Raw genomic sequence first — 15,430 nt, forward strand, 5'->3', positions numbered from 1 at the left:
TGAGTACCTGCAATCAGCATAACCCTCTAGAGGAGCAAGAAAATGTTAAAAGAACACCCCACAACTCTGTGTGTGCAGCAACTGAGTCCTGCATGATCCCATGCACTCAAACCCACCCCTTCAGAAAACCAAATGAAAACAGAATCCCTGTCAACCCCAGTTTCTGCCACCCCAACCACTCTGCAGAGGAGTTTACCCATCTGTGGAACTGCTGTTCATGCTCTGCTGGGGTGGACACCCAGTGCCCACTGCTGGGCTTGAAGAATTTCTAGCTGGGGACATCTCCTAGATCTATCTTTCGACTTCCTGATCACAAGCCCCTGCCTGGACCATGTGTGCACTGAGGCTTGTAGGGTTTGTCATCAGTGAGTTCTCCTCTCCCTACACCTCTATGCAGCACCACTCAGGCCCAGTTTGACAAAAGGTGTCCCTTGTCCCCACATTCCCCCACATTCCCCCATGTCATTCACATCATGCCCTGTGCTGCCTCACCCCAGCTCTCTCCCCACGGAGGAACAAGCCAAGGGGGAAGAGCAGTTGCTAATCCGGTCTCAGTGTAATTTTCAGTACTTCCAAAATTCCTTTCCTTTCACAGTTTTTCTTCCTTTTTTCCCAGCACTGAGCACTAATACTCTGTACCTGAAGTCACACAGAGGCCTTTGGAGCTGCTGTGAATGACTCCTGCAAGTGCAGCCCATGCCAGGCCTGTGTGCCCTGGGCCTCTTCACACATTGACCATCTCAGATTGTAAATCTAAGTCATCAATCAGTATTTTAAATGGCCTGGCCTTTAACCTTAACATCTGTGGCCAAAACGGTGCTCTGAGCATCTGTGACTAGCAGCCTTTTTCCCCCTCAGCTTTATGCTGAGACCAGGCAACAATAATAAAATCCAGAGAAAATGCCTGAGTGGGACCAGAGTGATACAAGCTCTTGTCCACAGGCAGAGTTAAATGCATGTAGCCATGAAGCATCTTAGTTATGAGGAGGGAAAAACAAAGAAGATCTCAGCAAACAATGGGCTCCTCTGACAGCAGAAACATTCCTCTGCTCACTGTCTTACCTGCTTTGAAGTCAGACACAAGGGATGGAGCCTTCTTTAATATTTCTTTTTTTCTGTGATGGGCTTTCATCCCTGACATATTTAAAATGTGCTTCAACTTGGAGAAAGACAAAATTGAAATTCTCCAGGAATCCAAGTGATCCCTAAAGCCCAGAGCTCTGCACATTAATAATGTGGTTTCTTTGAAAAAAACAACACAAAAACCAAACTCAAAAGCCCAAACCATGAATGTTTTCATATTTCAAGTGGAATATGAGGCCATCATACACTGTATTTATCCATGTATAATCTATATGCAGTATTATAGCCAATTTCTCAAAAAATATTACCTCAGCTTATCTGAAAGAGCAAATGTGCAATCACTGCAGACTGTAGGTGGCAGCAGGAAAGGAATGTCCTTAAGCTTTAATTCCATAAGGATCAGCATATTTAGGGCTTATATGCCCTAAATAATGACAAAGGAACAGTTTTGCCTGTGGATTGTACTCCGCACAATATGAAGCAGCTTCTGTTTCACTGCAAAACAATCCTTCAAATATTGATTTATTTTTCCCTGGCATTTGCTCATACTGTGCATTGATGGGGTCTCATATGGAGCAACCTGATGGACGTGTCAGGGAAAATTTACAGTTTTTCGACAACATCCTGGTGATGGATTGATATAATCAACACAGAAATCATATCAGACAAAGCCAAAGTTACGGACAGATAAAATCCTTCATTTCACAAGAGGTTCTCCGAAATGACACTGAGAGGTTAGGGATGGTCTTGTTTATCTATGAGCTAATAACTCTTTTCCTGTTTTATTGTTGTCACTTGAAATCTGAGGCAGTTTCTGGGGTTCTGAAGTGCAGCCTGTTTTGAGGAAAATGTCACTGCTCTTTCCTCCCCTGCCTGGGAGGCGGAGGCCAAGTCATGCTCCAGCTACATGGGGCTGTCAAGGGGAAGCAGAGGCCATGTGCTGCCCTCAGACCTTACTCAGTGCAGGTGGTACAGGGAGAGACTGGAAATTAACCCCCAAATCCCTCCAGCTTTCTCCCACTTTTTGAGGAGCCACATGTAAACCCTGAGTGCAGACTCCCAGGGGAACCACACCACAATGATGGGGTATTTCCCATTCTCCTCCATTCTGTTCACCAGTTACATTCCAACATTTTAATGCAACTTGAACCAGAAAAGAGGATAGGAGATGTCAAGCAGAATGCATTTTTTGTTTTGAAGATTTGGAGTAATCACAAAAAAGTAGGAGATTCTTGCAGAAGGCAGACTACAATTACACTGCCAGCCTTTGGGAGTGCCTCTCTCTGCTGCCTAACACAGAACCTCCAATTGCAAATCCCTGATTCAGGATCCTCTGCTAGGGTACAAAAACTGTGAATCTAGATCTTATTTCCCATGGAAGGGAATGGAAGCATCTTTTTCTCTTCCTTTAAGATGTATAGAAGAGTCTAAGGTCCCTAAGAAGGGCCTGCTCTTCTTCAAATCACAAGAAAATACAGAAAGAAAGACTAAATACTAGAAAAGATAATTACAAGGTTTGACATTTCAAATTCAAGTTTTCTTCCCATTCATGAATCACCACATTATTTGTTATGATTCAAAGTGCATCATAACGCTGAGCCTCATCAGCTTTCCTGCAGCTCCTGAATAAAACCCTCCTGTTGCAAGTCTGTGCCAGAGCACCTGCCTGGACTTAGCACAGCTCCTGCACCTGCACTCTGCCCAGGCCAAGGCACACTTTGAAAGGAGAACAAATGGATGGAGACAGACTTTCAGCAGGGCTGCTGCCCCTTTCACTTGAAATTAACAGTAGTTATTTCTCTGACTAATTCTGTTAAAAAAAAAAAAAAAAAGCCAGGCCTTAGCAAACAACTCAAGAATTATTTCATCTTATTTGTTGGTTTGGAGGTCTTTTCACCTTCCACAGTGACAAATATTTTCTGGTTTAAATCCTCTGTTATATGACATATTTAGCACCACACTTATTAGAAGTATTCTTACCTGTAATTAAATCATGAGGACCTACAGATCTGCCATACTTCCCATCCAGGATGTGCTGTGAAGGTGTGTGGAGCTGTTGTATAGCTAAGCACTCATTTAGTACATCTTGTTCAGTATCAGTACAGGACTTTAGCTACAAGAGGAGGATTAAGAAACATTGTGTTACATAGTCAAACCAAACTATTTATAATTAACTTCATATATCTCCTTAAGGATTATATACAGAAGGAAGACATGCCATTCTCAGGAACTCAGTGTAATTAAGGATGTATGTAGTACTTGTAACTTGTAATTAGAGATAACTTTGGTTTTCTGAAGTGCACAAGTGTGCTAATCTTACATCAACAACCAGTTTGCTTCAGAAAATAATGTGCCCTGTGTTTCTTCAAATCATCCTGAGTAATTGAACTGCACATTTTGAGGCTTTCTGTAGCTTCTTGGATTCTGTGGCAAAAGGTTTGCATCACCCTGTGACTGGGACACTTGGAAAGACATTTGATAGGCAAAGAAAAGCGTTTGTGCTTATCAGATTAGAACTGGCAGAGCAAGGCACTGTCAGTGATGTGTAAGAGGTATCACCCACGTGTCAGCTGTGCTCCATGTAAATTAAAGCTCTGGCAAAAGGGTCTGAAGCAAACTCTTGAAAACCACAATGTCGATCATATTAAAAACAGCAGGAGAGGAGAATTAAGAAAGAAAAGCATTTCTAATTCTCTTTCAAACATGCTGATGCTGCCAAGCTTTTGTCATAACAGAGTGCTCACATTACACAAACAGCCATCATATTCTACAGCCATTAATAAATAGTTATTGTCCTTATGGGTACAGCCTCACATACCCATCTCCCCTGGGCTTGGGTATTCTAAATAAAAGGCCCAGGCAAACCTTTTCAGAATTTGGCTCTACAGCCATTTGTGGGTTCGAGATGAACATCTGACATTTGGATCACAAAGTGCATCTGCAGCCAATTAAACTACTACTAAATTAACAGCTAACTTTCTCCTGTTTTGTTCCTGTAAAGCCTTTCAGAACAACCAAGTATCACCCCTGCACTAATCCTCTAAGCTATGAACTGAGTGCTCAGGATTCCTTTGGTACAAGTCTAAGCTCAGGCATTTTGTTTTGTATCAGAGATGGCACATTTTGGTAACATATCTCAACCAAGACTTGTCGGCAGAACAGTTTGTTAATTTTTCTTTCTTGGCTAAGTAATTTCCACTCAGAACTCTTGGGAAGCTGATACCAACGGACAACTGCCTTTTGCTGAGTTAGAACCAAAATGGAGCAAGTGAGTATAAATAGTCTTTTCCCTCTTTTTCCTAAACCTGAAATCCAAAGTAGGCTGTTCAGTAACACTGAGATTTACTTAGCTGTGAAAGGTGTTGGGGTTTTTTAATATATAGAAGTGAAATATTTTGGAGGGGTTCTTGTTTCTTTATCAACTACGTTTGCTTTGATCCTTTTTAAGAGAGCCTGACCAAAACACACTTTAAATCTGCTGCTTTTTCAGGTGCCTTTTCAGTTTGAGAAAAAAAAGTCACAGGATCAAATATTCATAAAGTTATCATGGATAAATGAGACAGGAAATCTGAAGATGATTTCAAACCACTGGAGGAGTGCAGATTTAGACTGGTCTACCAAATAAGGTGTGGGAGGCAAGTTACTAACATTATTTTAAGATAGATTTGATAAGTCTATAGGAGACTATTTACATGCACAAAGGAAAACTCCTCAAGGCAGGAGATTAAGTGATACGAAACCCTGGATATTGATGTCTTGGTGCATCCAAGCAGCCTGAGTTTGCAGTTGGTGTTACCAAATTTGTCCTGGATTAATTCTGTTCTTCAGGCCTCCTGCTACTGATGCAGGAAGTACTTGTTGCCCTCCAATGCAAAGCTGGGATTTGGGGGTTTTTTCCCACCTTGCTCTGGAGAACTGGAACGAGGCCTCAGCAGGTGACAGGGTGTAACAGTGGGGACTGTCCCCCAGATGTAAAGGATGGTGACATGTTAAATGCATTCAGCTCAGTACACAGAGCTGAACAAATGATACCCAGGTTTGGTATTAGGAAGTAATTCCCTCCTTGTTTCCCTGAAGTACGCCAGAAACCAGAGGAAGGAAAAATGGGGAAGTTCTTTTCTTTGGAATAGGGAGCACAGTTGCTTTCCACAATCTGCTGAGAATTTCATGTAACAAAACCTTCCTGTTGCAAAGATCTTGCAATTGCAAAAGACTCTGGTGCCACAGTCACCCTCTTTCTGTGGCCAATTACTACTATGGCCTTCTGACTCTTACTCTCATTACACAGAATTAATTACATAGAATGGATCAATTACTGCCATGGCACTCTGACTCTTACTTGCACTATGAGCTGAAGGTTACTCTAGGGAAGTGTTGGGAATTTTGTGACCTGTGGTGTGGGACACACATGCACAGCACATCCTGTGGAACCTTCTAAAGCTGAGAGCTGCAGGGAAACCACAAGGCCTGGTAATACAAATTTGGGACGGAAAACTAGGCAGTGGCCAGGCTAGATAAAACTTTTGACTAGAGCTGATATGTGCAAAGACTTGATTCCATGGACACCTGGATGGTGCTGGGCATGTGTTACTCTCAGGGACAAAGCTCACCACACAGTGAGTGTTCCATGAGTATCTGAAACAGGGAAGAGAGCTCTGGTCACTGATGTGCTGGGAACTGCTACTCAGACTGCACACATCTGGTGGAGAGAAGGGTTCCACAGAGAATTAGGGGACACACGGCTGGCCTGGGAAAGAGGACTCTAAGTTCAAACTGGTGAAAACTGTACAAGAGGGCAGCAAGAGGGAAGGGGGCATGGCTGACACAAGGACATCTCTTCTATTACAAAAGCTCTTTTCCTACACTTCCATTGTATCCTGGCTGTTTCATTTGCATTTTAGATGATCTGCTAACATGTATTTTAGTAGACACAATCAGGTAGTGCTGACTGCAGAGACTCAATGCACAGACATTTTATGTGAATAACAGCACAGCTTGGGCTTGTGTATTAAAGATGAACAGGAAAAGAAATGCTTGGACAGAAGGCGTGGGGCAAACTGAATTAGAGGGTGGCAGCCTTTGAAAGTACAAATATATAAGGTGGTCTGGTTAACAACGGTGATTAAAAACCAACAGGAAAATCAGCTCCACTAAAGTTTTCTTCTGTGATACTGCAGAAAAACTCTGATCTGAAAATATATGAATTAAAGGTAAACTAAAAATGGCTGTATTGAGGAGCTCTGGGGATGTGTCACTCTTTGCCTGCTCTTACCTTCTTACGCACCTGCTGCTCTTTGGCCGAGTGAGCCTTGACGTGCTTGCGCAGGGAGCTGGGGTCCGTGTAGCGCTTGGAGCAGCCGGGAATCTGGCAGGCGTAGGGCTTCTGGGAACGGGAGCAAAGGGAGACATGTCACACCCCTCTGCCTGCCACAGCCAGCACAGGGAGCGCTGCAGGACGCTGACACGCAGTGCTGAACCTGAGCTGCTTGCTCTGTTTGCTGGGTCCACGTCTGCTCTGTCTCCTCTAAGCTCACAAACCAGGCATGATGCAAACAGAACTGATTCTGCACTGGCACACTGGGTGTGGACTACGGGGCTGAGGTAAATGCTAGTGAGGTGGGACTGAATGGGTTTTGAGAGCCTTTCTTTTCTCCCTAGTCTTTACAGCAAACAAAATTATCAAGAGATCACCCAGTATAATTATAAAGACAGACATCTGGGGTTTTTTTGAGTTCTGATTTACATAGTTTTTACAACAATTGCTGGGCACTGGTGAAGCCCCACCTCAAATCCTGGGTGTAGTTTTGGGCCCCTCATGACAAGAAAAACATTGAGGTGCTGGAGCGTGTCCAGAGAAGGGCAATGGACTTGGGAAGAGTCTGGACAACAAGGAGTGGCTGAGGGAGCTGGGCGGGCTCAGCTTGCAGAAAAGGAGGCTCAGGGGGGACCTTCTTGCTCTCTACAACTCCCTGACAGGAGGGTGCAGCCCAGTGGGGGTTGGGCTCTGCCCCCATGAAACAAGGGTCAGGACAAGAGGAAATGGTCTCAAGTTGCACCAGGGGAGGTTTAGATTGGATTTTAAGAACAATTTCTTCACAGAAGGGATGGTCAGCCATTGGAACAGGCTGCCCAGGGAGGTGATGGCATCACCATCCCTGGGAGTGTTTGACAACTGTGTGGATGTGGCACCTGGGGACACAGATTAGTGGTGGGGTAACGGTTCGGCTCAAAGATCTTAAGGATCTTTTCCAACCTTAACAATTCTGTGACGCTGTGAAATGCAGCAAAGCGGATTCTGGGGCACCTCCTGGGAAAACCATCTGAGTCTGGGAAAGAATTCCAGTGTCCTCTTCTCACAGGCAAATAAATAAATGAGATGCTCTAATTTAAATGCTGATTCTGGACTCCCAGCAACTGAAATTCTCACCGAATTCTTCTCTTGGCAATGCCTACTCCCAACAAATGGAACACTATCTCTGGGTTACAGAAAAAACTCCAAATGAAGGTGAAATTGCCAAAATGAGCAAAGGCACTTTAAAGTAACCACTGACTTAAGCGCCAGCAAAATAGTGCTGCATGGCACAGCCCACAAAGCTTTAAAGTTGAATGGAACATTCTTTTGCCCTCTATGTTCTTGCCTCATCTATCAACATTACCTCAGCCTTCTCACCAGGACTAGCAAATCCTTTTGGTGTCTTCTCAAAGGTAGAAAACTGGTTTGCCATGACCTCAGTGTCACATTCTTTAATCCCCTTGGTTTCAGAAGGAGGATGCACAGAAGGGAAAAAAATCCCACCGGTTTTGGGAGAAGTGACTGTGAGGTCCTCTAAACCAGTTGCTCTGCTCCTGGAGGAGTGCTGACATGCCCTTTTTACCACAAGGACAGACAGGTTCCCTTTGTTCTGCTTCTGCCTAGGAGAAGGATCTACTTCCAGATGATTTAGTAGGGATTCGATCAAACCAGCGTACACCAGTAAGTGAAATGATTTACAGATTCTCCTTTGGAGAAGATAAATGATGGAGTGACCTACATTGAGAAGCTTTAAAACCAATTCCAAACGCACTCAATAAGGAATAAGCAGCCTATATAAACCCCCTTTCTTTGTAAGTACCTCCAGAGAATAAGTATTGCTACTCTGTCCAGCCAGCAGGAAATTTCTGAAGGAATAATAGAATCATTCACCAATTCATGACCTTACAGGCTAACACAGCACCTACCCAGAAAGTTACAGGGCAGAGGAGATTTATTGAGAGTGTCTGGAGCACAGAGAACTGACACCTGAGGAAAAGCTATGGAAAACTTTAACAAATCCCTTGGCAGAAAAACTAGCAGAGTATTTTTCAAATCACTGATGTCATTCAAATTAGTGATAAAATGATTCAACTCAGTGATAGGGAAACTAGATGAAAATCTGACTACCCTTACAAAGGTTCATGGCTATTTGCTCTGACATTCTAGGCAGTTGTTTAATGCAGCAGCACCATCCTGTAGCTCTGCTATTTTTCACATTCACATAAGCACACAATTTACTGAGCTTAAACCATAGGGCTTCAATTAAACCAGGTAACTGGAACTCAGTGTGCACGACTGCAGGAACAGTTGTAGAGAACCTGCAATGGAACAGCATGGAGGATGTTTTTAGATATTTAAGAAAGTTAGTAGAAAATTATTACTGTACCTTTTTCCTGATTTATGAGCATTTCAGATAATAAAGACAGAGATAAAGGGAGAAGAGAAGAAAATAGAAAGTTAAGACATTTGTTTTCAATATTGCACAGACAACACACAAAAAGAATTTGTGCTCATTCTAGTAACCATTTTAAGTTCTCTCTTAAAACTAATAGATGGCATTCTATTTGTGAGTTTGGATAATAAAAAATGTATCTACTAGGTTCATGCAATTAAATTTAAAAACTGCACGCAATTTAGTATATCCACTTTCAAAAGAGATGCAAATTACAAATTCAAATATCTCAGGTTGACTTTCAAATAAATAAAACATTGTTATTGTAAGTGTGCTTTGGTTTGGAAAATGTGACTGACTCGCTTCTCTCACTTGTTTGTTTTTGCAAGGCATAATGTACATTAGACATTCCTTAATGCTGCACTGTCTGAAATGTGTAACTGCTTAAAAAGTAAATATCAATTAAACTCAAAAGTTCTGCCCCATAAACACTTGGCCAAACTAAACCATGTATTCACTTCTTTGAAAAAGACAAAGGAACAACTCTGCCTGTTACTCTTTACAGGCTTTATGCTGAGGACATGACTCGTCTGCAGAGCTGCCTCATTGCCTTCTTTCCCCATGACCTGGTGATTTCATCTCGGTACAGCCCAAGATGCTTGACAGGCTCCCATCTTCTCTGTGAGACAAGTGAGAAGAGCTGCAGAGTCAAGCCCAATCTACCAACTAGAGAATAACAGAATGTGTTTCTCAGAGTTAATTCTGATGGAGGGTACTTAACCAATTCCAGAGTTATGAGACAGATTTATTTTCACTTTTACAAAATTACTGTCCAAAACTGAGGTGCATTTACCTTGCCCTGAGAGGTCTGAACAGCTTTTGCATTCACTCAGAACTCTCACTGAAGGGGACGGGAAGTGAGACAATGACACAGATTTGGTGCAGCAGCAGTGACTCAGCTTTCACTCAGCTACACCTTATTGTGTTGCTGCCTCCTCTTACTGGAACAGGAACAATGGGAGAGTTTGCTGAGTAACTTACTCCTTCCTAACTTACTTCTCAGCATGAGTAACACCAACTAATTGCCTCTCTATGATCAAGACTTTTTCATTTCTCAAAGCACATACAGTTCAAAACCAATACACTTGCTCATAGCTGAGTTTTCCAAGACTCTTCTCATGAAAAAGCCAAGTCCCCCTGCAGTTACAGAACTGATTGTGTACCAGGACTGCTGGAAAACTCAGTGCAGCTCCCAGTACGAAATCATGCTTACGGTATCCAGGTGTGTCCGCTGATGCTTTGCCCGGTCGCTGGAGTTGCTGAAAGCTTTCTGGCAGCCAGGATGCTGACACAGGTATGGCTTCTCCCCAGTATGACTCCGGAGATGAATCTTGAGGTTCTCAAGCCTAGAAAATGCCTTGTTGCACCCTTCAAACTGAAAAACGTCATAAAAAAAATCATTGTAAGGTTCTATTAAATAAACCATGTGCAGCCACAATGAGAACAGTGTAAGAACCAAGTTGGACATGCAATAAATCAACCAACATTCAAACATCTGTTGAAATTTATTGATGAAACACAACATATTGTGCTGTTCATTTAATCTGTCACCGAAGACATGGTGTGCTGCTCAGTAATAATACAAGGGTTATAAATATCTCACACATTCTGTCTGAAGTACTGAACACTTAAACACATGGTGTCAGGACAGAAAATTTAAAGAAAGAACAAGTGTTCTGAGGAGTCCTCTGAGATGTTAACTGGCACAGGAACCACTGTGGGCAATAACAATTAGCTGCTACAGACAGAGAGCAAGAGAAGCTATTTGTGGCAGGTTAGAACCTGGTTTCAGGTGTCTGAAATATTATACACTGGGGCAGATGAGCACAGACTATTACAGGAAGACCTGATCCATTTGAAGATCAATCCAAAGGAACTCTGCTGTTATTCTGCACCCTTTTCTTTACTAGCTGTATCATTCAGAGCTGTTCTCAGTATTTATACAACCAGTAACCTGAGAAATTCTGACTTCTTTAAGCACCCGTTTCATTAGGGAGCTCAGCAATAAAACGCTGCATAGCTTTCATAAAGGTTAGAACCTGGTTTCAGGTGTCTGAAATATTATACACTGGGGCAGATGAGCACAGACTATTACAGGAAGACCTGATCCATTTGAAGATCAATCCAAAGGAACTCTGCTGTTATTCTGCACCCTTTTCTTTACTAGCTGTATCATTCAGAGCTGTTCTCAGTATTTATACAACCAGTAACCTGAGAAATTCTGACTTCTTAAGCACCCGTTTCATTAGGGAGCTCAGCAATAAAACGCTGCATAGCTTTCATAACAGAAGTCACTGTTTCAAATTAAATCTGAATAAATAAATAAGTAAAATTGCCAGCTACTAGGCCAGGGAAGGGTGTTTTGCATTGCTCACTGTAGGTGTCAGTGTTACAGACAACAGGCAGTGGAGGCACTGTCTGTAGGATGTGCTTTGGGAACTCTCCCAGGTGAGCACAAATACTCACGTGTGCACACACGTTCATGCACCTGCACACCCATAAAATGCACTCGCTTACACATGTTCAAATACTTGCATGCAAATACTCCAGTGATGGAATGCATATTCTTTTCCCACTCTGCATATATTGCTGTTTCATGGCACTGCAGATCTTCTTATGCCTCTACACAGACAAAAACCTGGTTCCTCAAGGATTTGTGATCTCAAGGAATGTATTTGAGAAAGACAACCCAATTCACCTTCATATCAACTCTAACAGCAATTCTGAAATAATGCAGGTGTATCTTCATAGAATGGTTTGTGTTGTAAGGGACCTTAAGGGTTACCTAGTTCCACCCCCTGCCGTAGGCAGGGACACCTTCCACTATCCCAGGTTGCTCCAAGCTCCGTCCAACCTGGACTTGAGCAATTCCAAGGATGGGGCAGCCACAGCTTCTCTGAGCAACCTGTTCCAACCACTGTTTCTGGAAGCCACAGATTTTTGCATGATTCATGGTCATAAACAGTGAAATCCTGACTCTCACAAAATCAGCAAATGCTTTGTCACTTCCTTTTGCAGAGTCAGGATTTTGTTCAGCAGCTTTCCAGGAACCTGTGGCTCCTGAGATGGCGTCACAGAAATCACCTTGCCAATCCTGTTTGTCACTCACACCTCTTACACATATCACAGTGCATGCAAACTGCTGACCTGGCTGTTGCATCCAGCTGTGCAGGGGGAGGGATGGGAAGGGAGAGCAGATGCAGGAGCCCTGAAGATGCTGTACCCTGGAGATGCCTATCTCCCAGGGCCTGCCAAAGGCAAATTAAATCACTGATGGAGAAAGGCCCACCACATTCTGCTCAGCCCAGTGTGTTTTGTAAATACCTCAACACAGTGACCAACACACTGAACCAGTGATCAGCTCTGCACACTGCAGGCAGAGGGGCTTCTGGCACTTCTCTGTCCCAGCCACTCACACATCAAAGGATCAGTGTGGCCTTTACCGCCATAAATATTTTACTGCCCTGGGCAGATATTAACCCATCTAAAGGCCGTATTGGGTCTATTTGTACAGACAAGTATCTCATATATTTCCATCTTTACCCATCACAGCTATTGTGACAGATCCACAAAATCACCTGGAGACATGCAGTTTATGAGTTCAGAAGCTTTGTTTGGCCACAACCCACCTCTGAACATTTGAGCTGGTGCAAGGAGGTGGGGAGGTTTGGAAGTGACCAAAGCCACCAAGGCTTCAAAAGAAACAAACTTTCTTCATGACCATCACTAAAAATCTGACAAAGATTCAGAATGGAGCAATTTGAAATGTGCAAAAATGCTGAAGTCTATGAAAAATAGAGCAGAGTTCAGCAAATTCATAGTTCTCATGAGGACATTCCATCAAGCTGAGTGAATGTTCTCAGGTCCTAAAGATCACTTTTTTCCTTTTTGCTCCTAATCTTCCTCCTTTCCAGCCTCCTTTGATTAGTGTGCCCATAGCGTGGCATCCCTTTGAACTATTATTATCCCTTTCATCTCTCTTGCAGGTCCCCTTCAAGCACTGAGAGGTTGCTCTAAGTCTCCCTGGTGCCTTCTCCAGGCTGAACAAGCCCAACTCTCTCAGCCTTTCTTCTCAGAAGAGGTGTTCCCTCCCTTGGAGCATTTTTGTGCTCCTTCATCCCCCAGCCTGTGTTGATACCAGAGGTTGCCCTGAACCAGCTGCAGGACCCTGGACTTAGCCTTGCTGAAACCCACAAGATTCCCACGGGCCACTTCTGGAGCTTGTCCAGGTCCCTCTGGATGGCATCCCGTCCCTCAGGAGTGTCAGCTGCACCACGCAGCTTGGTGTCACCTGCAAATTTGCCGAGACTGCACTTGGTCCCAGCATGGACCCCCAAGGGACACCACCTGTCACCAACATCCAATCTGAATATTGAGTCATTCACCACTACCCTCTGGATGTGACCATAATTCCTCATTCCCTGAACACTCCAGCCTTCAATTCCATCTCTCTCCAATTTAGAGAGAAGGATCTTGACCCTCAGAATGTTTTTCTAATGGATTACCAGTCTTCAGTTCCATATCTAGAGCCTAATGCAAAGTAGGAAGGTATGCAGAATAACCCAAACTCATTAAAGGTCCAGCTCCACTCTCATTGATGTCAGTAGCAAAAATTCCAACAGCAAATGTCCTAAAACATCTAAACACAAGCTTAATTTAAAACACATGAAAGCACATATGTTTAAGAGTTTGCTGGATCGACACTTGAGGAAGAGAGGGAGCAGGCCCTACCAGAAGTGCTCAGAGCTACAGTGTAAGCAGCAATACTCAAAACAAATACGGGCTTATTTACAGACCCTTCTACTGTGGTCAGCTGCCTTTTCTTGGTAAATATGTCCAATGCCTTCAGCAGTAAGGTTCCTCCATCACCACATATGCTTGGACATTCAGAGCTTTTCTTATTTATGTTATTATTTCCTAATTCACATTATTTGTATTAACCAGCTTATTAAACTGCATAACAGACAGTGGGATAGTCCCAATGCAATGATAAACTCAGGATAAAGATGTGAGGGGGAACAATGCAACAGCAAAGAGAATGATGTGACTGCAGTACTCATTTTCAAGTTGGCAAAGGCTGGGTTGGTCAAACAGGAAGAAGATCAATGGGAAAGGAGTGGGGGCAAAAACTTTGCCAGCAAGTGATGAGAAGAGGGGAAGGTGAAGATGAAAGGTCTGAAAGGGAGGGAGGAAAGCAGCTGGTACAAAGAGCTGAGCAGGGTGGGGCTGAGAATCCACTCAGAGCTGCAGAAAGAGTTGCACTTTGAAGGACACCTTTTTCAACTCTCTTATTTCTTGCTGGATCTGCTGACTGTGTCCCTCACAGTTTATCCCTATGGAAGTCCACATATGGAAACAGCTTCCCTGAAGAGGAAGGCTATGGTAACTTCACCTGGGTTGCTGTTGTTAAGACAGCTTTGTAAGGTTCTTCTTGGGTTTAACTGCTACTCACCAACTCTTTTAACCCTTCCACTTACTCTTGCTACTTGGGAGTGTATTTACATTTATATATGCACTAAATAAAGCTACTCTTGGAGAAATGGGGTGCTCATTCTCCTTTTTAAATAACCTCCAGGAAGATCCAGCCATCCCACAACTGTCTCAGCTTCAACTACGAAGAACTGATGTTCAGTTTCAAAAGGGTTCCAGGATGGTAAGAGCTATTTTATCAACTGAGAAGGCCACTTACAGGATCTCCCAGACACCTGGCCCCAATCTGTCACTGCTTAATCCTACAATCCTAAACATTTTGTGGACGTTTGATGCCTGGGATAACAGTAACAAATGCTGCATGATCCTCAAAGTCTGTAAATGTCAACAGAGCTCTTAAACAAGTTTCATCAATAAAAATAATAATTAAATTGCAATTACTAATTTTTTCTTTGCTGTGAGATTGTTAATGCTGCACACACCCAAGCACAGACACTAAACAATGCCACATGATTACAGCAAGAACACAATGCAGTTATTGGGTTTTATAACTACTGCTGCTTTTAGAACACAACTTCTACCAGGAAAAAATACCTTGTAGAAATTTATGGGACTAAACTAGTTCATCACCATATGGAAATACATGTGTTATCTTTATTTCATACCAAAATCTCACTGCAGTGTCGCTGTTGCAATACCATGCATTCAAAAGCCATATTTATAAAAACACGGAATTATCTCACAGTGATCTAAACACATCACAATTTTCCCAACAAAACAGTTTAATCTAATAACTGTAATTGCTTAAAATGTTTTTTCTTTGCTTCCAGATTATACTTTGAATGCACCTGAGAATGTTGCCATGCAGAAATAATAGCATGTTCCCAAGAGGGTTTATATTATCAAATGTTTACCATTTTCACAAGCATATTTAAGCACGGTCATGTCTAGAATATCTGTCAGTGGTACAGATCAGGAGAAATAAACTATAAACTAACCAGCTCAGACCATAGGGCAAAGCAATAACTGACATTTTCTTAGGAAATGAGTTATGACTGAAAAAGAGAAGCCTTCACAGTCGTAGTGCTAAATAGGTCCAGTGTGCCATTAGAGCAAGCTCATTAATATACACCTCTGCTCTCTGCTGCAAGATCAGTTAAACAAGCTGCCTT

At 42.8% G+C, this 15,430-nt stretch overlaps 1 protein-coding gene across 2 annotated transcripts in view; it reads right to left on the bottom strand.

Moving 5' to 3' along the window:
- Positions 1-15,430, bottom strand: part of GLIS1 (GLIS family zinc finger 1) — a 182,930-nt gene that overhangs the window by 24,853 nt on the left and 142,647 nt on the right. For both annotated transcript variants that reach the window (XM_008633047.2, XM_017733479.1), the window contains 3 exons: positions 10,042-10,203; positions 6,356-6,466; positions 3,064-3,196 (listed from right to left, as the gene is read on the bottom strand). In XM_008633047.2, the coding sequence (XP_008631269.2) occupies positions 3,064-3,196; positions 6,356-6,466; positions 10,042-10,203 (406 nt within the window). The remainder of the gene's footprint in view (positions 1-3,063; positions 3,197-6,355; positions 6,467-10,041; positions 10,204-15,430) is intronic.

This window comes from Corvus brachyrhynchos, unplaced genomic scaffold (genome assembly GCF_000691975.1).
Source record: "Corvus brachyrhynchos isolate BGI_N302 unplaced genomic scaffold, ASM69197v1 scaffold34, whole genome shotgun sequence".
NCBI classification, from domain to species: Eukaryota; Metazoa; Chordata; class Aves; order Passeriformes; family Corvidae; genus Corvus; species Corvus brachyrhynchos.